Source organism: Myxocyprinus asiaticus, chromosome 30, assembly GCF_019703515.2.
Source record: "Myxocyprinus asiaticus isolate MX2 ecotype Aquarium Trade chromosome 30, UBuf_Myxa_2, whole genome shotgun sequence".
Taxonomy (NCBI): Eukaryota; Metazoa; Chordata; class Actinopteri; order Cypriniformes; family Catostomidae; genus Myxocyprinus; species Myxocyprinus asiaticus.
The window spans coordinates 26,871,001-26,895,773 of record NC_059373.1 but is presented as its reverse complement, the minus strand read 5'-3'; the positions used below and the strand labels follow the sequence as shown (position 1 = coordinate 26,895,773).

General features: G+C 40.3%; 1 protein-coding gene and 1 non-coding gene across 2 annotated transcripts; both read left to right on the top strand.

Moving 5' to 3' along the window:
- Positions 1-771: 771 nt before the first annotated feature.
- On the top strand, positions 772-22,617 carry LOC127420646 (peroxisome biogenesis factor 1-like). Its single transcript, XM_051663063.1, has 24 exons — positions 772-1,176; positions 1,309-1,452; positions 1,564-1,647; positions 4,019-4,133; positions 4,224-4,939; positions 5,416-5,535; positions 5,627-5,750; positions 5,843-5,943; positions 8,392-8,483; positions 8,653-8,785; positions 9,091-9,187; positions 13,268-13,438; positions 13,531-13,685; positions 14,087-14,273; positions 14,356-14,516; positions 14,708-14,842; positions 17,895-17,959; positions 18,050-18,192; positions 20,128-20,231; positions 20,301-20,477; positions 20,748-20,978; positions 21,129-21,323; positions 21,703-21,833; positions 21,956-22,617. The coding sequence occupies exons 1-24, from the start codon at positions 1,069-1,071 to the stop codon at positions 22,038-22,040; spliced, it is 3,774 nt and encodes a 1,257-aa protein (XP_051519023.1). The 5' UTR covers positions 772-1,068; the 3' UTR covers positions 22,041-22,617.
- Positions 22,618-24,182: 1,565 nt separating this feature from the next.
- trnai-aau (transfer RNA isoleucine (anticodon AAU)) lies at positions 24,183-24,256 on the top strand. The gene has a single exon. It is a non-coding gene; the product is annotated as a tRNA-Ile (tRNA).
- Positions 24,257-24,773: the final 517 nt, after the last annotated feature.

The following is a 24,773-nucleotide window of genomic DNA, read 5'->3' as shown; positions in this document are numbered from 1 at the left end:
GGTGATAAATAAATACTAATACAACAGGCTGGGAAAATAGACATTTATTAATTTTAATATCCTATATATTTTGAATGTGTTGAAACTTGACACCGGCTATGCATCCTGAAAACTGCACCGTTAGAACGGTTTCATGCTGAAGAACCGCTTAAAAGTATGCTTTTTTCTCTCGTAAACGTAAACGAGTGTAAATGTCAATATCATACTGTATGTCGAAAGGATTGATGCCTGTCATGCATTATATGAGCTCATTAATGTCTAAAATATCAGTCTGCTTTTTTATTCCAACCATTGCTCCTGGTCGGAGGCTTTTGTAAATATTGCGTAGGGTTACGTCCTACTTAAGTTAATGGTGCAACCCTCAAATATTTAGCAGTGTGTAATTTGTGACTTAGTGCCCTGATGCCATTTATTTATTTATTAATTATTGTTTTTAATAGATGTCTATGGTGGAGACGCTTCAGTTTGCTGAATAAACTTATTTTGAGAGGAAACAGCTCCTCACTTAAAGAACTGACCACCTGTTTGCTAATCTTCAACATATTTTACACTAAACAATCCTTTAGGAATAATCTATGTGTTGAGATTACTACGATAAAATTGCAGTTTCATAAGTGAAGTCACATGCAATTTTGCGACAGTTAGGTATCGGTTTATGGCTCTCTTCATTCATTTGTATGGTGTCCGCAAACGGTGATTAACTGTCGTAACACCCGAGTAGTTGACTCGGGGAAAAACGTGGAGGTTGTGATCTCAGTATAGAAAATCTCTGGCAGTACAACACGTTTTGAACCGTTGACATTCTTTTTAACTTAACACTGCGTATAAAAACACGTCGCTCCTGCACGAGAGGCTGTTTACTCGAAAAACAGCGCTGACGGACGCCATAACGTGTTCCATGTGAACGGCCCCAAACAGCGCTTGTGATCGATGTATGCATGTACTTATAATGTCTGGCTTGCTGTTCGTGTTGACGGATCTAGCATGCTGGCTCTGGCTCTACAGCTCATTAATTCAAATACACTATAATTGTGTCGGAGGTGCGAGGTTACAGTAGCCTCGCAGGCAATGTTGGGCAGCCAGGGAATTCAACCTGTCACGCTAGTCTTCAATAATTCCAAAAACTGCTTTCTTCACCTGTCATCAAACTTCGCGTCTCAGTTGTGTCTTAATGAGGTGTGTCCACCTAGCTGTTTTATGATACATGCATGTCAATATCTAATATAGCGCTGGACTGTAAGTTTATCTTCCATCATGTGCAAAGTGGTGGAAGTCATGAGTCATCTAACACTTGTGTGTTATTGACAGAACCAGATCGTGGAGCTGTCGTGGGGTGTTTCTGCACCCGTGTTCCTCAGCTGGATCAGGTCCAGACAGTCTTCAGGTCCAGAAGATAGAGCTGAGGTCAGCAGGCAGCTGGCAGAGAAACTTGGAATCAAAGAGGGAGAGCAGGTTCGTTGCATTGTTTTAGACGTGTTATTAAAACATTTCAGTACTACCGACTATTAAAAGTGATTTATTTGAGTGAGAATGTTGATTTAACATGGTAGTGATGTGTTTCAGGGGTTCTTGCGGCCATGTCATCAGGTGCAGTCAGTGCAGCAGGTGTTTGTAGAGCCTCTGTCTACAGATGACTGGGACATCCTGGTGAGTGCATGATGCCAAGTGATTATCTCTGTCCTCAGCAAAGCTTAAGTCCCTTGGAGATGGTTGACTAAAGTGATATAGAACATGGTACCATAAAGCAACACCATGATAATACCATAGTAATAACATCAATCATAACAACACCATATACTAATAATAATACCACCAGAATACCAAAACAGACCAAATTATGCTGTAATTAAAATGATTAAAATGCTGAGAACAATCCCTTTCAAGGCAAGTCAGTCCACATGGTGGCCATCTTTGGAACTCTCCCGGGCATTTTCAGTGTAAACAAGCAGCATTAAAGTATAGCTCCTATCTACTAATTTCTCCCATTCATTTTAATAGCAGTGGTCCGTCTCTGCTAAACTGTCTCTGATACTTGTCACTGATAGTAACCCTAATAAGTGTAATCTATTCCAACTCGTTCTCCTCAGTTGAATTTAGTAATGGCGTCTCCAAAACTTGTGTAATTAAGTTCACTTAATTTGGTGTTAATATAGAATTAACTTAACTATTTAAGTTAAGATAACTAGACACAAGTAGACTTAACTCAGATTTGATATTTAAATGTTGATTCAACTTAATAATTTTAATTGAGTGGACTCAAATTTAGGTCATATAATAACTGCTTAATTGAAAAATATTATAACTGATTCTAGGTCAATCATTAAATAAACGTATTTTTCTACAGAAATTTATGCCTGCACTTCTGTTGCACTTGTACAAGGAGAATTGAAATAGTGATAAGTGATAACAGGGTCCAACTTGACCAAAGGGTACACAAATCACCCTGATGGTGTCAACATGCAAAAAAACTACTTGCAAAAAAAACCAACACAAATAATACTATAAGAGCAAAAACCTCTATATATTCTTAATAATAACTATTTAAATGACCCCATAAGTTCCCTTTGACCAAGAAAACATAATTAAATAATTCAAACGCAAGGCATTGTGGGTATTCCCCATAGCCTCAATTTTGTACTTAGCTTGAGTTATTAACACTTTAAATCTGATTTAAAAAAATGATAAGTTCAATAAACTTAGATATTTGAGGTGTGAGCCCAAACTTTACATTTCAAGTAATGGTTAACAAAGACAATTTAATATTTCCAGTAATGGCAACATTAGGGTTTACAGTTGTATAATAACCATCAATATTATGAGGGGGTGGTAGTGATTGTAAATGAGAACGCCCCCGAAGTTGTTGACCTGGTGCCACCCCCCCATAAGATGCCGCCCTGGGCAACTGCCCATGTCGCCCATGCCTAAATCCGCCACTGCACATATTAGAAAATAGAAAATATCAAACCAAGTGGCATTTATTTTAAAGGAAGATAACACAAAAAAAGTTTGTTAGGTAAACGATAAAATAATAGATATACTGTTCAAAATTAAGACAGTGCCACTTTATGGTTGTCACACATGACATAATGTGATGAGCTACACTTGTGGCTTGTCTTAGGCTAGTCTTAAACCCTATTCGGGCGAGACTAGTTTTCCCTGAGGAGGTCAGGGAAATTTGTGTTTCACAGACGTACTTTATGATTTTAATTGCATCCGAATCTGACATGTCTGTGTTTTTCTCTCACAACCGCAGTAAAAATTACTGAGCAAATTACCTACTGTATTTCGACTAACTCAGGGGTTCTCTGAGAAATCTAATCCTGTCCGAATGAGAATGTCTGTGATTGCTGATATTGAAATTTCACAACGCATCTCCTCATGTATTTTGACTCCTCATTGCATGAACTGTAGATCCAATATGGATGTAGATTATTTATGTATTTTTATTTTTTTTGCCATCTGACGAAAAAAATAGGAAAATAAAATCAACAGGAGAGCTTTTACTCTTTAAAATCAGCGTCAGGCAAAATGCTCATCTTAATTTCTCCAATCACTTACGTAATGTTGTAATTATATAATTCACAGATAAGTCTAGTTTATTTCAGTGGGTTTATTATAAGCAGCCACTTCTATAAATTCATGTGGTTTATTTTAATAGGCATTTTAAAATCATTAATTTATAATGTATAATTCATAAATAGAAATTAAATCAGTACATTTAATAATTAGTTATTGGAAATGTATTTTTAAAATGAGAAGTAATTTTAAATTTAAACAGATAAAGTTTAAAAGATACGTTCATTTTATCACCTAAATTGATGTGTTCAACCTACTGTAATGCCCATATTTCCATCTCTGTAATAAACACGGAAATTTTAGTCCAGTCCGAATCAGTGCATGAAATCACAGACGTTGGATGATAATAATTATAAATCATATGTCGTTTGAAAAACTAGTCCCGTCTGAATGGGTCATTAGTCTTAGTTTTTAAGTCACAAACATGAGACCTTTATTCCAGGAGCTTCACAGCATGGCACTGGAACAGCGACTTTTGGACCAGATCCGAGTTGTCTTTAGTGGGGGGGTGTTTCCTGTGTGGGTGGACCAACATACTGTCATCTTTATCAGGATAGGTCAGTAAGCCTTAATTTAAAGGTCAGTCAAATGGGAATTATTTTAGGTGTTAATCAGTCCATTTACACTAAAGATCCTTTGTTTTTTAGCATCCCTCTCTCCATCTGTCTCATATGGTCGACTGGAGCAGTTCACAGAGCTTGTTGTCTCCCCAAAACTACATCCTGGAGGTGAACAACTACTCCAAACTCTTCCAGTAGAGCCAAGCCAACGTTTACAAAAACAACAGAAAGTTGATCTCACGCCACCCTCCAACTCCAAAGCTTCCATAGCCTCAAATGTCCATCATGAGAACCTCAGTAATAATCAGAACATTAGCCAAAATCAGAATGAAGGCCAATGGGGAGGTATAGCTGATCTGAAAAGCCTGGTTAGATACCTGCTTACAAGAGGAACTGAGCCTGCAGAGGAAAACATTGCAGTTCCTGCCATTCCCATCATTCTGAAAGACTGTATCCTCCGAACATGTGGAGGCCCTCCTAGGTGTGTCAGCCATCTTGGACCATGCCATGGAGATGTGCATATACTGCCATGGAACCTGCAAGAACATGACAAATGGAGTCCAGGGCAATCAGCCCTGACATATGGGAGACTTTCAAAGATTCTATCTCCTAAAGAAGTCAAACAGAGTGTCAAGCAGGCCATGGAAAAAAAGAAAGTCAGAGACGGACCTCACAAAGAGAAAGACGCAGAGGAATGCAAGAAGAACGCTGTTGTGGTTAGGATGATTTGTCATAACGTAGAGAAGCTGCAGGAAGCACAGAGATTCAATAGAAGTGAAGAAATTTACTCTGGGAAGGTTTGGGTAAGTTATTCCATACAAATTCTGTCATTTGAGTCAAATAAATAATATATTTTTTCTGTTATTTCTAAACCATTCTTAATTATAAGCTAGCTTCACTAAAACTATTGCTCATACTTTGTATTAGTGACTTGAACGAGAATGATATCTTGAATTGTGCGGCTTATTGAGCAGAGGTGTGCTATTACTTTTTGAACTGATCAGACTTTAGATTTTCACTTAATGGACAACAAAACAGGTGAAAATCCCATAGACTTACACTAAAGTAGAGTCCCTAGTCATTTCTAGGGGGACCAAATTATCATAGAGGCTTAGGGCAGGCCTGTTTTGGCCTGGGCCAGTAAGCAACCACCTAGAAAAGCCTAGCAACCACATAATGTGCTAAAACAGCATAGCAGCTACCCTCAACATCCTAGCATTGTGGTGCACGGGCAAGTACCACTCTAAAATCTAATTACATGTTTTGTTACATTTATCAGATCCCAAAAGTGTTGCAGAAGCGATTGAGTATAGACCCTCACTCGGCTGTGAGAATTCAGCCTTTGAAATCAACGCCCAGGGTAGCAGAAGCAGTCATGCTTCAACCATTACAACCACTGGTAAGTAGTTCTTTCAGAGTAATGCTTTATGTTGTGTTCCAGGCACTGTGAATATTTTATTGTAAGGTTGCTATCTGCTTTCTGTGTGAAGGAAGAGAGTGAGAGAGAGGACGAGGTTCAAGCTGTGTTTCTAGATTGGGTTCACGCTCAGAGCCATCAGCCGTTAACCTGTCTGACTGCGCGCTCCAACGTCATTCACTTACCCTGTGCTGAAGGTATGGGAAAAGCTCCCAGTGATTTGTTTCCAAAATAATTTTTTATTTATTTTGTGGTTGTTATGGACTAACCTGTATTTCACTCTTTTAAGGAAAGTTTGAGTTTGCATTGAGTGTGTTGAAACCAGAGCAGCAGAAAGAAGATGAGATGTTCTTTCTATCAGCCAGTTTACTAAAGAAAACAGACGTGCAGGTAAAAATTCACAGATCGTTTTACAGGTGAAGTGTGTAGGTTTTATGAAGTTTAAATATTTTTGTAACAGATAAAGCACGGGCAAGGTGGAGATGGGAACCAGCTGAACAGTAAACATAAAGTTTAATAAGAAACTCAACATAAAACAAACATAAATAAAAGCCTCCGGCTCCCCTTTATCTCGCTCTCCCGCTAATCAGCTGATTCAGCGCCGGCCATGCATCATCACGGCCCGGCCATGCCCTCCTCCTCGTCACACTCCTCCTCCACCCGATTCAGGCCGGGGCACCACCGGTCTGACCAACCCCTCCCAAACTCTGGAGGGGAGACGCTGCCCTTCTGGCGGTTCCATCAGCCGGTGGTCCACCCCGCCTCCTGGGAACCTCGCCGGCTCCCGGACTGACTGGCGGACGAAACCGCTCCTCCCCTGGCGGATGGCAGCGGTTCCTCCGGCTCTCGGCGGCCGGCATCCCTCCGTCCCCAGGCAGACGGCTGCGGCTGCTCCCCTGGTGGATGGCTGCGGTGAGGACTCCGCAACAGCGCATCCCTCCTCCCTCCCAGATTTCGGCACCACTGTAACAGATAAAGGACAGGCAAGGAGGAGGCGGGAACCGGCTGAACAGTAAACATAAAGTTTCATACGAAACTCAACATAAAACAAACAGACACACATGCAATGCTGCCACGTGCGTCTCACTCTCCCACTAAGGAGATCATCACGGCCAGGACACGCCCTCCTCCTCGTCACAACTTTCTTCTATCCCAGCTTAATGTGCAGAGAAACAAAAGGCGTTTTGCAACGCGGAAGTAAGCTGCGGCTGAATTTCCGGCAAATGTGAAAAAGTTTCGCTGGCATTGACCGCAGTGTATATATAAGGTTAACTAGAAGGTTATAATACCAGAATTTAGTGATATGGTCTTTGTAACACAGCTTCACAAACAGAAGGGAAGGAGAACACAGGGAAGCAGGTTTTTTCAGGCTCAGGTAGGACATTTAATTGTCCACTTCAATGCTTTACAACTTCACAAACTCATCAGCTTCACAGGCATGTAGTCACTTAAACTCATTAGCTTCACAGGCACGTAGTAACTTAAACACATCAGCTTCACAAACATAACAGATTAAACTTAACAGCTTCAGGAGCACCGTGGCCTTCCTTGTGCCAAACTCTCTCTCTCTTCTCTGCTGGTGGCGTGGCTGCTTATATGCCACTCTCCCCATGCTCACTGGAATTAGAAACAGGTGTTAAACATAATCTAGCTCAGGTGCAAGCGCCCTTACCGCTTTCTCTCTTTCCGGACGGACGCTTGACCACGCCCCCACTGCCACAGTCTTATAAACTATCACACAACCACATGATGTACAGCAGAATTATGTGCCAATGTCGGATAATTTTCTAACGTGAGCATTTATAGTAAAAGAGTAAGTAAATCATTCACTTGTTGCTGTGTTTTGTTGTATTGAAGAGACGGTAATAAAATCTGTTCTTTCTTTACCGAGATCGTGACGATGCAGTCTTTCTTGTCTCCATGTAAACCTCCGTCCATATGTACCTGCATAACCTCCGATAATGCCTTTATTTATGTATTTCCAAAGGCGATGTTTCATAAGCCATGATGAATGCGAGATATGCGTGTCTGTTTACTGTGCACCGCTAAGAAAGAGAGAATGCTCTCTGACAAGAACGGAGAATAAAATGTGTTTATTATTTTGCCAAGATGAAACAAGATGCAGTTTTAATGGAAAGAAAGTTGAAGCAGCATTTCCCCGGCAGCTTTCTCCTCTCTGCTGGTTGTGTAAATTTGTGGAGGACTGTCCTCTCAGTGCCTGATTTCATTCATTCTGCCTGTGCAACAGTGTGTGATGAAACAGTGACAAAATGCGATAAATGGTAAAACTATATGCGCACAAAACCAAGGAGTTTATGAAAATCGTAATTAATGATAATAATATGTCAATATTTATTGCCAGCCTGTAATATAAAGCAGCATAATGAAGTTTTTTTGTATAGCTAAAATAGTTGGATGAGGCTTATACCAGAAGTGGTCCACATTCAAGGTTGATAATGGCGGTGCCCTAGTTTGGCTGAAAAAATAAGGTTGATTTCCCCAAAAACACTGTGACTCTGTGGTGCTATAAAAAACTGCTGTATTTGTTTGAGGATCCCAATCAGCCCAATATAGCAACACTGCCTCATCCATTAGCATAAGTCTATACAAACACAATGAAACTTACTCGACCAATGGCATGATTTGGGGGCGGGACTATCTCTTTGTTTGATTAACAGCAGACGGGCATATTCAGAAAGCTGATTTGAAAACAAAGTTTATTTTTGCAGTTCCATTCCATAGTGCAGTTCTGCATTAGTGGTGCAGAAATTACATACTTCAGCTTTAAGAAAATGATTTACTCCGTAAACTATCTCAATATTTTATGATTCTGTTTAGGTGCTCAGGGAGCCACAAAATTCGGACCACATGGGCTCTGCAAACTCAGATTATGACCCCTGTCTTGGCTTTCCTTCCCTCAGCTCTCTTGGGTATGCTATAAATCACTTAAAATACAAAACAAAAAACAGACACTTTCGGTATATTTTTCAAATAACTTTAGCAACAAACTGGATTCACTATGAGGAGTCATAGCAGCTGTTCTCTGTTATTAGTGATTGAGCCTGTTCAAATTTGTCTGGGCCCTGTCTGTTTGCTCAGTGGGGTAGAGGACATCAGCAGGTCTGCTTTTCAACACATCTCTCATGCTCTAATGGAAGGTCCTCTCTCTCATGACCTGGTCTCTACAGGACGTGGACTCATCGGTGGAGCTCTGCTCATCACAGGAGCCAAGGTAACCTTTAAGATCCTCTAAAGTTCAATTCAAATTCAGATGTTCCTACTTGATCTCTCCGCTTATGCAATAAGGATAAAGAAATAAAAATTCAATCCTACGGAAAAAGCAGTTTGCTGGTCTTAGCTTGTCTTAGAGCACTTTTTAAACTGTCAGGCTGGTAGACCAGCTTGCCAACCAGCTACACCTGCTAAAAACCTGCCGAGTCAGGCCAGGAGAACAGCTTAAACCAGCTAAGACCAGCAAACCACATTAGGTTGAGAGAGTGCTGGAGAGTGTGATAAATCTTCAGCTGATCTCCACAGGGCAGTGGGAAGACGTCGCTCTCCAGAGCACTGTGTCGAAAGGCCAGTGAAGAGCTGGATGCCCACGTGCAAGTGATAGACTGTAAGACACTGAGAGGTAAGCAGGGAAAAACATACTGTAGCTGTTTGCTGTATAATCCAACTGGCAATGACTTCAGTAGCTGATAGCAATACCAGTGAAATTTGAAGGTTCTCGATACCAATTTAACTCTTAAATGCATGGGTTTTTCACCAAACACTATTACATACTTGAGTCTTTAGAGACCTGGCACAAATGGATCTACAAAATGGCCACATAGTTTAACATTTTCAACGCATTTTCAAGACAATTAGAAATTAATAGAATAGAATATTTTCTGATATATTTTTGTGTTTTATTTTTCATATATCAAAGAGATGACGCAACAAATCAGGACAAATCTAGAACAGGGTTCATTACTTTCACACTGAAATTTCATGAGACACAGTTAGCTGTCAAACACAGATTGAGCTACACATAAGATACACATAAGTTGCACATGTATTTCCTCAGGCACTTATTGAGACTTTATAGATGCACAACTTTACATAATTTCAGTAGTACACCCAAATGACAATAGTCATATTGTACTGTTCATGTGTTGTACCTGTTATAGTATTTGTCAAATAGCAATGTCAAATGTAAATAACAGGGTTTGAAATTAACATGAAAAACTTCTATACATTTAGCACGCCTGAGAAACGCATTACTTTTCTACACATCTTGTGATTATATTTGCGATATCTCCCGCTCACAGCGAACATATTTGAAGCAGCAAAAATTGAAAGGGGCCATCGGACCGACATGAAAAGCGACCAACCACAGCTCATTTTGGAGTTTTATACGTGATGTGTGGGGCAGGCAAAAAACAAAGGTCTGTGCTTTGTGTTGTCGCCAAATGTCAATGTGTATACACAGACTTCTACAACATGCATATGCGACCAGATTTTTCGCTAGGTGACAAAAATGTCTGGTATTCACCACTGGCCAGTGATTGAGTTGTGTAGTGGTGATAAATTTTCATTAAGTATTGTGTCGCATGAATGCGCTCTCTGAAGGAAATTTACCTCATGGATGTGCTGCATGGATGTCTCCATCACTTTAGTTAAGCCATGATATGCCAAAGTTACATTTGCACTGCATTTAATGAGGTCAGCTGTGACTTTGGTTAAACTTTACCACAGACTGTTTTCAGAAGATTCTCCCTTTTAATGCATTTTTCTCTACATATGTGTGTAACATGACAGTGCCCCATTTAACGTGTGTCCTTCAAAGACGGGATCCAAGCAATCAAATATCAGTCGAATAATTGCTCTCTTAATATCCTTACTGTTCTTTACAGTTTGTCAGGGGCGGACTGGCCATAGGGAGAACCGGGACTTTTCCCGGTGGGCCGAACGGGCGGCGATAAGCTGAAGGGGGCCGCAAAACGGCACCGCGATATGCTGAAGGGGGCCGCGATATGCAGAAAAGAAAAAATTAAAAAAAAATTAAATTACATCTCATCATTAATTATATCTGCAATTTCATGACATTGTTTTAATTGATCAAATGTAGAATTTATATATTTTTTAAAAAATCTAAAATGTATTTATAATACTGATGACAAACAAATTCCATCCATCCATCCTCACATACTGTACATCAAGGTTCCTCAAAAGGCAGCCCGCGGGCCACATCCGGCCCGCAAGAGAAAAATGTTTGGCCCACGCTAAAGGCCTGTTCACACCAAATACGTGACAATTTTGCGAGCCAAACTTCCAACGAAAGGTCCCCAATTAGTTTTCACCAAGGGCCAAATTCGGTCAACAATACAAAGTCAAGGGTCATGGCCCTTGATGTAATGACAAAGTGTTTGTGCTGCTGCTATTATTATTATTACTATTGTTGTTTTTATTATTAAAAGAGTCTTGGCATAAATATTTTTTAGTAGTTCTTTTTCTCAGTATAAGTAGCCTGTTTTGTTTATTCAAACAATTATGAACACTTTGTTTGTATACGTATACACAAAACTACACAACTTTGCCTGCTGAAATGAAAATAAAAATAAAAAACATTTAAAGAACAATCTGGATCTCCATGTCCTCCATGCATGTCAGCTGTTGCTCATCTACAAATGGGATCTACTCTCTGCACTTTCCCTAACTGCAGATTCAATTATTAGTCATCAAATTCAATTATTAGCATTAATCTTGTTATTGTTCAGATAACATAAATAACATAATTTCAATAAAGAAAAAGACCATGAGCCAGTGTTTTCTTATATATTGTTTTTACTATTAGGCTATGCATCATATTTTATACATGTTATTCTTAATGTGCACTATTCCACGTGTATTTGTATCACAGTATCTTGTGTTATATTATCCAAGCATTAATACAGACATTATAAAAAGAGTATTTGGCTTCGGGAGTCGGTTTGCAATATACTTGTAGCAAAATACATGTGCAAATATAAATAGGAGGTATATTTATGCAACAGCACTCTTTACTCATCTCACTCGCATGAAAACACAGATTATGTACTCCTCAAAATGCATCAACACCATTGAAAGAACATAATGAAACAGTAATCCCAAATTAGGTAAATAAATGCTTTAACAGCATTCAATATATAGATCTCTAGCATTGACAGCTGGGCAGGGCAGGAGACTGGTATAAATGTTTGTAAAACAGCAACAGGGGTGTATTGTACAGGGGTGTAATTGTTTTTCGTTTTTATTGTTTTATTTTTATCTCTGTGTGTATAGACATTTCATTGGAAGTTTGTCTCGCAAAATTGTCACGTATTTGGTGTGAACAGGCCTTTAGCACGGGCCAAACATTTGTCTCTTGCGGGCCACCTTTTGAGGAAACCTGGTCTATACACACAGAGTCCATAAAAACAATTACACCCCTGTACAGTAGACGTGCTGTTACTGTTCTACAATCATTTATACCAGTCTTCTGCCCTGCCCAGCTGTCAATGCTAGAGATGAATATATTGAATGCTGTTAAAGCAATTATTTAAGAAATAAAAATCATGTGATAGTCAACATAAATAGATATGGAATAATCACACAAATATAATTTATGGAAGTGCAAAAAAAAAAATTAAAAAAAAAAACATAAAAAAGGGACACTATTACATACCTAGGGTTTCTAATGACTCTAAATACTTTTGGTTCTTAAGCAATTATAAAAAATATATTTTATTGCAGTTTTGGCATTTTTGTGCTACACTATTATAAGAGAAAGGTTGAGGTAGGGGCATAACTCCAAAAAATGGATTAGGTTGTAGGGGGTGGAATGAGATCCCAGGAAACTAAAGACTCGAGGCATGCATTAAAGGGTTAATTCAGCCGTTTCAATCACCGTTAGATGGCAATAGTGGTGCAGAAAATACACACATCAGCTTAATTCTATAAAGATTTTGTGGCAGATTCTATTTATTGTGTCTCTTGTGAATCAGAATTATCAATATTGTGAATTAAAGGGATAGTTCACCCAAAAATGAAAATTCTCTCATTATTTACTCACCCTCATTATAACCCAGGTGTTGTATGACTTTCTTTCTTCACCAGAACACATTTGAAGAAAATTAGAAAAATATCTCAGCTCAGTAGGTCCTTAAAATGCAAGTGAATGAAGATTTCTCTTTTGAAGCTCCAAAAATCACTGACAGTCAGCATAACCGTCATCCATACTCCAGCGGTTAAATTAATGTCTTCTAAAGTGACATGATCACTTTATCGATTGAATATTTTAGTACATTTTTAACTCTAAATCTTGTGATGTAATCGCATAGGCATTTGAAACACGCGAGAACTGACGCACATGCGTCACAGCCGGAAGAGCAGCGATGTTTACAAGTGAGAAGGAGGAACGCTGTACAGTATCTTGGTTGATTTTGGTTTCGATCTGTATTTATCTGTTTCTTTACTCACAATGGTGCGTTTGTGTGCCTATCCTGGATGTCTTAACTGAGTGGAGTACATGAGATTACCTCTGTATCCATGGCAACAGAATATGTCACATGAGAGACTGCTTGAACTCCACCCTCTCGAAAGCGTTGGATTATAGTTAAAAAGTACTTAAATATTGATCTTTTTTCATACTAAAAGTGATCGTTTAGCTTTAGAAGACATTAATGTAACCACTATCCCTTTAATTTCTTAGGCAAGAGAGCTGACACAATCAGGCAAAGGCTGGAGGAGGTTTTTGAGCAGGCAGTTTGGAGACAGCCCTCAGTGGTGCTTCTGGATGATCTGGATCATGTGACCGGTGCTGCAGCCTCACCTGAGCATGAGCATGGACCGGAGGCAATACTGCGGCAGCACATTGCACAGAGTAAGACATCACAACAGACACGCCTGGCTCCTTACACACCTCTGTGAGGAGCCTTGAAGTCTGAAGACATCTTTAATCTGTGTTTTGTTCAGGTCTGAGGGATTTGGTGGATGAGATGGTGGTACGTTCCAGTTTTATTGCTTTGGTGGTCACAGCACACAGTGAACATTCCCTACATCAGACCCTCACTGAGGTGCAAGGATCACACTTCTTCCAAAGCTTCAGCAAGATCCAAACACCCAATCAGGTGAGGTCAGGACACTGTGGTTTCCAGGTGTCTTTTATTTTTTTCTCTATAACTTCCCTGCTGTTGGGAATGTTACTGTATAATATAATATTGTAACGGGTAGGGATGAGCAATGATTAGGTGGGAACTGGCAGAACTGTCAACATAACTTTAATGACATAAAAGAACTGAACATAACGTAAAACACATAGACACGCACACACACGGTGTGTCTCTTTTTCTCTCTTGAACTGGCGCCCCTGGCTCGTCTTTATCCCCCTCCTGGCTGATTAGGTGACTCAGCACCAGCCGTGCACCCTCACGGCACAGCCACGCCCTCCTCCTCATCACAAATATGTTTGTACATTGTGTATTGTAAAAAGTTGCTATGAACATATCAACTGTATGGTTTCTCTTTGAAGACTCAAAGGGTTGAGATTCTGAGGTCCCTGATACACAAAAGGAATCTTCGGGACTGTCGAACTACTCTTGATCTGGACAGTGTTGCCAAGGAAACAGAAGGTTACATGCCACAAGACCTGAATCTGCTGCTTGAGAGAGCTGTCCATGCCAACACTGTACGCAGCAGAAGCAATGGCAACTCTGAAGGCAAGCTCGAATAAAGTTAATTCTCTCTATGAGTCAGCAGTCCTTCTGAAATCTGTTGTAGTTAAGGTTTCTTATTCCGCAGATTTGAGCTATAAGGACTTCAAACAGGCTCTTCATGACTTCACCCCACCTTCACTTTGGGGGGCTCAGTTGCAGGCCCCAAGCGGGGTGGGCATGGAGAGAATTGGGGGGCTTCACCAGGCACGTCAGCTTCTGATGGACATCATACTGCTGCCAACTATGGTACAAAAATATCTCCATATAAAAAACAATTTCCAGGACTTATCCAAGAATATTTGGAAAAAAGGTACTGGTTACAAATCTGTGTTAAAGGGCAAACTAACAGGGATACAAGTTCTGTGATTGGTGGGAAATTGGATATCACTGTGTGTCACTGAACTGTTAAAGAAGGTCTGTTATCTCGTGTTTTCCAGTACCCCCTACTTTTCTCCAGTTTGCCGATGCGTCAGTGCTCTGGTGTGTTGCTCTATGGAGCTCCCGGCACAGGCAAGACTCTACTAGCTGGAGCTATCGCCAAGGAGAGCGGCATGAACTTTATTAGCATCAAGGTAAGGGAGTGTGTGAATGTGGATGTATACTGATATAATGATACATAAAAAAATTAAAAGGAATATTTTGTGTTCATTACAAGTTAAGCTCAATCCACAGCATTTGTGGCATAATGTTGATTACTAAAAAAAAAAATACTTCCAGCTCGTCCCTCTTCATTAAAAAAAAGGAACAATTGAGGTTACAGTGAGGATCTTACAATTGAAATAAATTTTGGGAGGTTTTAAAAGCAGAAATGTTAAGTTTATAATTATATAAAAAAGATATATACACTATATTGCCAAAAGTATTCGCTCACCCATCCAAATAATTGAATTCAGGTGTTCCAATCACTTCCATGGCCACAGGTGTATAAAATGAAGCACCTAGGCATGCAGACTGCTTCTACAAACATTTGTGAAAGAATGGGCCGCTCTCAGGAGCTCAGTGAATTCCAACGTGGTACTGTGATAGGATGCCACCTGTGCAACAAGTCCAGTCGTGAAATTTCCTCGCTACTAAATATTCCACAGTCAGACAACTGTCAGTGGTATTATAACAAAGTGGAAGCGATTGGGAATGACAGCAACTCAGCCACGAAGTGGTAGGCCACGTAAAATGACAGAGTGGGGTCAGCGGATGCTGAGGCGCATAGTGCGCAGAGGTCGCCAACTTTCTGCAGAGTCAGTCGCTACAGACCTCCAAAGTTCTTGTGGCCTTCAGATTAGCTCAAGAACAGTGTGTAGAGAGCTTCATGGAATGGGTTTCCATGGCCGAGCAGCTGCATCCAAGCCATACATCACCAAGTGCAATGCAAAGCGTCGGATGCAGTGGTGTAAAGCACGCCGCCACTGGACTCTAGAGCAGTGGAGACGCGTTCTCTGGAGTGACGAATCACGCTTCTCCATCTGGCAATCTGATGGACGAGTCTGGGTTTGGCGGTTGCCAGGAGAACGGTACTTGTCTGACTGCATTGTGCCAACTGTGAAGTTTGGTGGAGGGGGATTATGGTGTGGGGTTGTTTTTCAGGAGCTGGGCTTGGCCCCTTAGTTCCAGTGAAAGGAACTCTGAATGCTTCAGCATACCAAGAGATTTTGGACAATTCCATGCTCCCAACTATGTGGGGACAGTTTGGGGACGGCCCCTTCCTGCTCCAACATGACTGCGCACCAGTGCACAAAGCAAGGTCCATAAAGACATGGATGAGTGAGTTTGGTGTGGAAGAACTTGACTGGCCTGCACAGAGTCCTGACCTCAACCCGATAGAGCACCTTTGGGATGAATTAGAGCGAAGACTGCGAGCCAGGCCTTCTCGTCCAAAATCAGTGTCTGACCTCACAAATGCGCTTCTGGAAGAATGGTCAAAAATTCCCATAAACACACTCCTAAACTTTGTGGAAAGCCTTCCCAGAAGAGTTGAAGCTGTTATAGCTGCAGAGGGTGGGCCGACGTCATATTAAACCCTATGGATTAAGAATGGGATGTCACTTAAATTCATATGCGTCTAAAGGCAGATGAGCGAATACTTTTGGCAATATAGTGTATATAAAAAATATAAAAAAATTTGTTAAAACTTGTGTATTATTTTATTGTTTAAATCATCGTTTTGAGGTCATTTTGGTGTTTTATGGTTTATGACGTTATGTCATCATGGCAACGAATTTTTAAACTGAAAATAACTTTAAACAGGAAAGCTTTGTAAGTTATTTTATCACACCAAAATCATGTTAACATTTGTATTGTTTATGTCTTGTGGCTATACATTGTGACAACACAGTGAGTATTTTAACATTTATGGATTGGCCCCATTCATTTCCATTGTAAGTGCCTGACTGTAACCAAAATTTTCCTTTTTTAAAGAAAAGGTGGGACAAGTTTAAATACATTTTTGTAGCAGTCAACATTATGCCACCAATGCTGTCAATTGACCTTAACTTGTATTTAACCCGGAATGGTCCTTTAAAGGAATAGTTCACCCAAAAATGAAAATTCTCTCATCATTTACTCACCCTCATGCCATCCCAGATGTGTATGACTTTCTTTCTTCTGCAGAACACAAATTAAGATTTTTAGATTAATATTTCAGCTCTGCAGGTCCATACAATGCAAGTGCATGGGTGCCAAAATTTTTATGCTCCAAATAGCACATAAAGGCAGCTTAAAAGTGATCCATATGACTCCAGTGGTTAAATCCATATCTTCAGAATTGATATGATAGGTTTTGGTGAGAAACAGGTCAATATTGAAGTCCTTTTTTTCTTCCTGCCCAGTTGGGGACGATATGCATGAAGAATGTGAATCATCAAAAACACAAGAAGAAAGTGAAAGTTAAATTATGTTTCTCAATCGGAAGGCTGCAGCCTAATTAGATTGGATATCTCAGCTGCCATGTCATCAAGCACCGTCGATGGCCGTCTAATTAAAAAAAATAATAATAAAATTCTGAAAAAAAAACACAAAAAAAACAGATGCGCACCCTCCTGGTGGCTTCCTCCATTTCTACAAAGTAGTTTTAGTGGTTCACAAATGATTTATTTTCAAAATTTTCACGACTTGACTGCAGAGGCGGAAACCTTTATGACGTAGCCATGCCGACTTACTAGACTGTCTCATTCATAGTGCTGAATGCTGAGGAGGAGCCTAGCCTACAGCCTCAAAAAGACTTGTCTAGGAAGGACACAGCATTACTAGGCTGCAGCCTTTCATTTGAGAAGCACCCAAAGTGGAGATATTGATCTGTTTCTCACCCACACCTATCATATCGCTTCTGAAGACATTGATTTAACCACTGGAGTCTTATTGATTACTTTTATGCTGACTTATGTGGTTTTTGGAGCTTCAAAGTTTTGGCACCCATTCACTTGCATTGTATGGACCAAAACAGCTGAGAAATTCTTCTAAAAATCTTCATTTGTGTTCAGCAGATGAAAGAAAGTCATACACATCTGGGATGGCATGTGGGTGAGTAAATAATGAGAGAATTTTCATTTTTGGGTGAACTATCCCTTTAAGGTCCGTCTTAGTCCAGCAACATTCCTCAGTGATTGTAAAATCATCTCCATGTTTCTCCAGGGCCCTGAGCTCCTCAGCAAGTATATTGGTGCCAGTGAGCAGGCAGTTAGAGATGTGTTTCAGAGGTCTGTCTCAATGCAAATAGCCCCTTCTATATGAAACATTACCACCAGTGTACTAGAGTCATCAGTGAATGTGTCTTTGTGTTGCTGCAGGGCTCAAGCAGCTAAGCCTTGCATTCTGTTCTTTGATGAGTTTGACTCATTGGCCCCTCGGAGAGGTCACGACAACACAGGAGTCACTGACCGTGTGGTGAACCAGCTGCTCACACAGCTGGATGGAGTAGAGGGACTGACAGGTACATCAGGGCAAGAGATCAAATGTGTATGCCTGGGTCAAAGACCAAATATAAGCTGACTTAACTGACCCAATATACATTTTGTATTTGGCCATCTATTGTATGCGTTTTTAAAGTGTATTATCATAGGATTGTAGAAGTGTAGAGCAAAGCCAAATGTGCTTGCTAGACTTCTGAATTATTGTATGAGAAATATTTAGTGTGTATATTTGATAGATTGCAAAATTGTGTATGCAGTTACAGTGCATCCGGAAAGTATTCACAGCGCTTCACTTTTTCCACATTGTTTTATGTTACAGTCTTATTCCAAAATGGATTAAATTCATTATTTTCCTCAAAATTCTTCAAACAATACCCCATAATGACAATGTGAAAGAAGTTTGTTTGAAATCTTTGCAAATTTATTAAAAATAAAAAACGAAAAAAAAAATCAGATGTACATAAGTATTCACAGCCTTTGCCATGACACTCAAAATTGAGCTCAGGTGCATCCTGTTTCCACTGATCATCCTTGAGATGTTTCTACAACTTGATTGGAGTCCACCTGTGGTAAATTCAGTTGATTGGACATGATTTGGAAAGGCACACACCTGTCTATATAAGGTCCCACAGTTAACAGTGCATGTCAGAGCACAAACCAAGCCATGAAGTCCAAGGAATTGTCTGTAGACCTCCGAGACAGGATTGTATCGAGGCACCGATCTGGGGAAGGGTACAGAAAAATTTCTGCAGCATTGAAGGTCCCAATGAGCACAGTGGCCTCCATCATCCGTAAATGGAAGAAATTTGGAACCACCAGGACTCTTCCTAGAGCTGGCCGCCTGGCCAAACTGAGCGATCGGGGAGAAGGGCCTTAGTCAGGGAGGTGACCAAGAACCCGATGGTCACTCTGAAAGAGCTCCAGCGTTTCTCTGTGGAGAGAGGAGAACCTTCCAGAAGAACAACCATCTCTGCAGCACTCCACCAATCAGGCCTGAATGGTAGAGTGGCCAGACGGAACCACTCCTCAGTAAAAGGCACATGACAGCCTGCCTGGAGTTTGCCAAAAGGCACCTGAAGGACTCTCGGACCATGAGAAACAAAGATTGAACTCTTTGGCCTGAATGGCAAGCGTCATGTCTGGAGGAAACCAGGCACCGCTCATCACCTGGCCAATACCATCCCTACAGTGAAGCATGGTGGTGGCAGCATCATGCTGTGGGGATGTTTTTCAGTTGCAGGACCTGGGAGACTAGTCAGGATCGAGGGAAAGATGAACGCAGCAATGTACAGAGACATCCTTGATGAAAACCTGCTCCAGAGCGCTCTGGACCTCAGACTGGGGCGAAGGTTCATCTTCCAACAGGACAACGACCCTAAGCACACAGCCAAGATAACAAAGGAGTGGCTACGGGACAACTCTGTGAATGTCCTTGAGTGGCCCAGCCAGAGCCCAGACTTGAACCTGATTGAACATCTCTGGAGAGATCTGAAAATGGCTGTGCACTGACGCTCCCCATCCAACCTGATGGAGCTTGAGAGGTCCTGCAAAGAAGAATGGGAGAAACTGCCCAAAAATAGGTGTGCCAAGCTTGTAGCATCATACTCAAAAAGACTTGAGGCTGTAAGTGGTGCCAAAGGTGCTTCAACAAAGTATTGAGCAAAGGCTGTGAATACTTTTGTGCATGTGTGTGTTTTTTTTTTTATTATTTTTTTTTTTAATACATTTGCAAAAATTTCAAACAAACTTCTTTCACGTTGTCATTATTGGGTATTGTTTGTAGAATTTTGAGGAAAATAATGAATTTAATCCATTTTGGAATAAGGCTGTAACATAACAAAATGTGGAAAAAGTGAAGCGCCGTGAATACTTTCCGGATGCACTGTATGTGCATGGCACTGTAGAAAATGGCAATTGTCTGTTAAAGCTCTGCAGTGACTGTTTCTTATTTCTAGGGGTGTATGTGTTGGCTGCCACCAGTCGTCCCGACCTAATAGACCCTGCTCTTTTGAGACCCGGGCGACTGGACAAGTCTCTCTACTGCCCTCCTCCAGATCAGGTCAGCATGCTGTCTGGCACACATAAATGAACTGCCTTGTCAATTTACTGATTCATGTTTGTCGTTCAGGAGGCACGTCTGGAGATTCTGAGGACTCTGACTCGCTCTGTGCCACTGGCTGCAGATGTGGACTTGGAGCAGATTGCTGTAGCAACAGAGATGTTCACTGGAGCCGACCTGAAGGCCCTTCTCTATAACGCCCAGCTCGAGGCAATACACAGCACCCTGGGGCCCAACCTTCTGCATGTAGGTTACAAACAAACAAACACACACACATACATACACTTTTCTAGATTGTAGAACTGGCCAAGTAGGCAACACTTATCATCTCGAAATGGCCAAATATTGTCTGAATAATTGGCCTGGTCTATATATCGGTCTATCACTACCCTATATTTAAAAATAATTGCACATACAGTCGTCACAATATCAGTAAAATGATGTGAGCATGCAGAAATGCAGTAACAACTGAAAATGTACAGGCTTGTGTCTGAAGCTGAATTTGTTGTTTAATAGGATCTGGGCTCAGGGTCAGACAGTGATGTCAGCCTCTCCTCCCTGATCTTTCTGAACCACAGCAGCGGGTCAGATGATTCTAATGGAGAGGGGGATGCAGGGCTGGAAAACTCTTTGGTTCTGCTGGACCCCAGTGAGTTCCCACCTGAGGACCCACGTCACAACATCTGGCGCCTTTACTTCGGGAGCTCTTTTGAGTCTGAACTGGACAACCATTCACTATCTGAACTGGTGAGACTAAATGTACAAATGGAGATATAATGGGTGATGCATAATTCTGTTCAAATCAATGTTATTGATACAGATGTTATTTCATTATAATTGATTTTAACACTTTGAGTTGCTAATGCGTCTGTCACATTCCATTTGCTCTTCTTTCAGAATTCTCAGTGCCTGTCTGGCCCCAACTCTACTGCTCCTGATCTGACAGGGGCATCAGTGAGGGACTCAGGGTCTTGTCATGCCCCTGTCCTCATGTCCTGTCTGCAGGAAGGCTTTCAGGAACTGACCCATGAGCAGTCAGAACGCCTCCGAGCAGAGGTCAATGCTGTAAAGAATAGCTACCGCAAAAACATGGTCAGTTACATTCCTGATCTATCTATCAAAACCTTTTTTCCTTCTTTCATTTTTTTTTCTTTCTCTCTTGTTTTTCATTCTCTTTTGTTGTCTTTCTTTCTCTCTTATTGTCTTTCTTTAGTTCTTTCTTTCGTTCTATTTCTCTATCTGTCTGTATGTCTGTCAGCCGTTCTGTCTCTGTGTTGTTCTGTCTGTCTGTCTGTATCCCTCTGTCTTTCTGTCTGTCTGTATCTATCTATCTATCGATTGGTCTGTCTGTCTGTCTGTCTTTCTATTGTTGTATATACTGCATCTGTCTTGATCCAGCTGTGTTGGAGTACTGTATGTAGCAGTCAATAGTCACTGTAGGGTCAGATCTGATGGTCTCCTGTGTTTGTAGGATGACTCTTCTCTGGTGCAGATATGTCCCAGTAAGTCTGGCTCTCTCATATGTCAAGCTCACCTGACCGCAGCTCTGGCTAACACTAGAGCATCTGTCAGTAGAGAAGACTGGAGGAGATGCACTGAACTGTGAGTGTATACTTGATAAATAAACATATCAACCTTTATTTAAATCAACCTCAGTGTATTCATGCTGAACACTTTTAATTGCTGATTCACAAGTGTGTTCACTTTCTCCCTCTGTAATGCAGATATGAGTCTTTCGGAGCCTCAAGGGAAGCAAGGTCTTGGAGCACTGCTTCACTGAAAGCAGGTCAGCGGGTGACCTTGGCTTAATGAGAGCCTCACATACATTTATACAGCTCAGGGCATTAGACAGTGAATTTTGGTGGCTAGAGGATAGTCTGTGTGTGATTGGTGTAAAAAAAAAAAATCAATTTGTATCACACATTACTTTCATTTTTGCCTTAAGTGCAAATGCAGACTTATGATTAACTCATTAACTCACTTTATTTGAATTCAGTAGCACTGAAAAAGTAATTTAAATATACAAATATTAATTTTTTTTTTTTTTTGCTAAGGTGTTCTAGGAAAGAACAAATGTATATGTGAGAAATGTGTAATTAATTAACTTTTTAATTAATGACAATTTTCTAGGAATTCTGATGTTTATGTTAAATTGCTACATTAGACAGATATTGGGTTTTCAGATGTGATTTTGGCTGGGGTAGATCAAGAATATACAGTTCAATCAAGAGATGTTATTGAATTAAATTAACACCATTTACTCAAATTTCACCAAAATAAAAAATAAAAGAAATGAGGGTGGGAACACTTCTGTTAATTGGTCTATGAGGACATCACATATGTTCAAAGTAAATGCCATAAAAGAGTACATAATGTACTGTACAGTGTTATTGGTGTTTTTTTTTTTTTTTTTTAAATAGGTTTCTTCAGATCCTACCATCATTTTGATATGTTTAAAAGTATCACGGATGCTGCTAAATCTGTATTCAAAGAGATATTTGTCCTTCTCTTTGGAAGAATTGTCTTCTTTTTTTGTTTAATCAACCTTGAAGGCTTCTGATTTATTCTGTGGGTAACTGACATCTGCAAATCCCCTGGATCTGAGTTTTCTTTAGATAGATTTTTCAAACCACACCTTCTTCATAGTCTTCAGTCCCACTTGGTCATGCCCTGGCCTGAAGCTACAGCTGTTTCTGCGCTTTTGATTATCATTAACTTTCATAGCACATTCACAGTTCAGAGTTACTGGAAGATGTACTACAGCCTACACGTACTGTATACAGCCCGATGCAGCAATTTTTGCTAAGTTAAATATAGCGAGCCTTTGTTCTGCCCCTTGTTCTGAGGACCACAGGAGAGCTGGAAACCTATTTGACCATATCTCAGCCAAAACAATGAAAACAGGTGACATCATAAGACTACTATAGACTTGGTACCAGCACTGTGAGAGTGCTCCCGTCTAGATGAGAGAAACAAAATTGCTCTCAGTAGGACACATCAGTTCAGCCTGTGTAGAACCAGGCTCTCTTCCTACACTCAGGGTAGTATCAGTGTATAATCTGTACTAATATACACGTCTTCAAAGGTTAAAAGTACAGGGGTTTTAACCTTTGCTGACCCAGGGACCACCGTAGTCAGACTAAGAGCCAAGTAATTTTTTGTTACACTTTAAGATAACTTTAATTAAGAGTATTAAATAGCATTATTAAATTAACAGCTCTTTAGTTAATTGTCAAAGGGATAGTTCACCCAAAAATTCTTTCTTCTGCAGAACATAAACGAAGATTTAAGAAGAAAATCTCAGCTCTGTAGGTAACATACTGACTAAAGAATACGGTTGACAACATTGTGATTATGATTCACTCAACGGAACATGTTTTAAAGGTTTATAAACCATAGGCCCTGCTGCATCTTATTTTCATACTATTAATAATCTTAATCAGACCTGGGGACAAATTTTTGCTAGTTAATAAATTCTGATATGCATCATTGAAAACGATGTGCTCATATACAGAACATAGTGGGGGGGAAAGTATAGGCTATTCTTATGAGGCAATGCTAAATATGCGGGATTCTGCACTAGGTGAAGATGGAGATGGACCCAATCAGTTCTAACGAGCAAAATCTCTTCTTTCAGCAAATTATGTGAGATTGCTGTCGACTCTTCCTAAGTGATTTAAAAGCAATCTTTTAAGGGTAGTTACACATATTTTGCGGTCAGTTCAACAGTACACTATTACAATCACCCGTAGTTCTATCACTCGGGTTTAAAACTGATGGTAAACAAACAGCTGTTCGATCCACAGTAGAAGTCGGTTCATCAGTTCGTTTAATACCGTCTTTAGAGTTGCACCATATTTAATTTATGAGAGAATGAAAAAGCTGTAAAGAATTGACCTACAGTCTCTTTAATGTCTCTAGTTTCAATTATTTATTATGCTGAACGTGCAAGGCCGGTTAGCTCAGTTGGTTAGAGCGTGGTGCTAATAACGCCAAGGTCGCGGGTTCGATCCCCGTACTGGCCAAATCCTTTTAACCGTTTTTTGAATTTTGATTTAATTGATACTTTTTGGTTTAAAATAAATGCTGTAACTTTTAGTTGATAATACTGGTTAATAATCAAGTCATTTCCACCCAAGTCAGTCACCACAGCATTCTAGTAGTCATTTTATGAAGGTAATCAGATGAAGTTTCATCATTTGCTTTATGAGGCACTTCTCAAGTATGTAGGGCTAGTGGATTGACTGTCTAGTAGGACAGTTGTTATCGGATGTGGGTTTTCTTTTTAACAACCTAACTGCCACATTACCTCTGTTATTACCATACAGATGTGTGAAGAGCGTGCAGAGAGGCCCATCTCAGCGTATGAATAGATATTTGAGGCAGAATGCTGCAATGGTAAGTGGCGTTGTGTCAGTGGATAGTAAAACCCCTTCCTTAAATTCTTTGGTGTTTAACATGCGAGACAGTTGTGAAAGCCCTGAATGAACAGTTCTGTCTTCTTCTGGATATCGCTGCTCATCTACAGTGGCACACAAATGC

Excerpts from the sequence above, each read along its gene's own strand:
- LOC127420646 (XM_051663063.1), top strand. The coding sequence starts at position 1,069 with ATGTTGGGCAGCCAGGGAATTCAACCTGTCACGCTAGTCTTCAATAAT. Across the intron at positions 4,940-5,415 it reads TTTACTCTGGGAAGGTTTGG|ATCCCAAAAGTGTTGCAGAA; the intron begins GTAAGTTATTCC and ends TACATTTATCAG. Across the intron at positions 14,843-17,894 it reads TGAACTTTATTAGCATCAAG|GGCCCTGAGCTCCTCAGCAA; the intron begins GTAAGGGAGTGT and ends ATGTTTCTCCAG.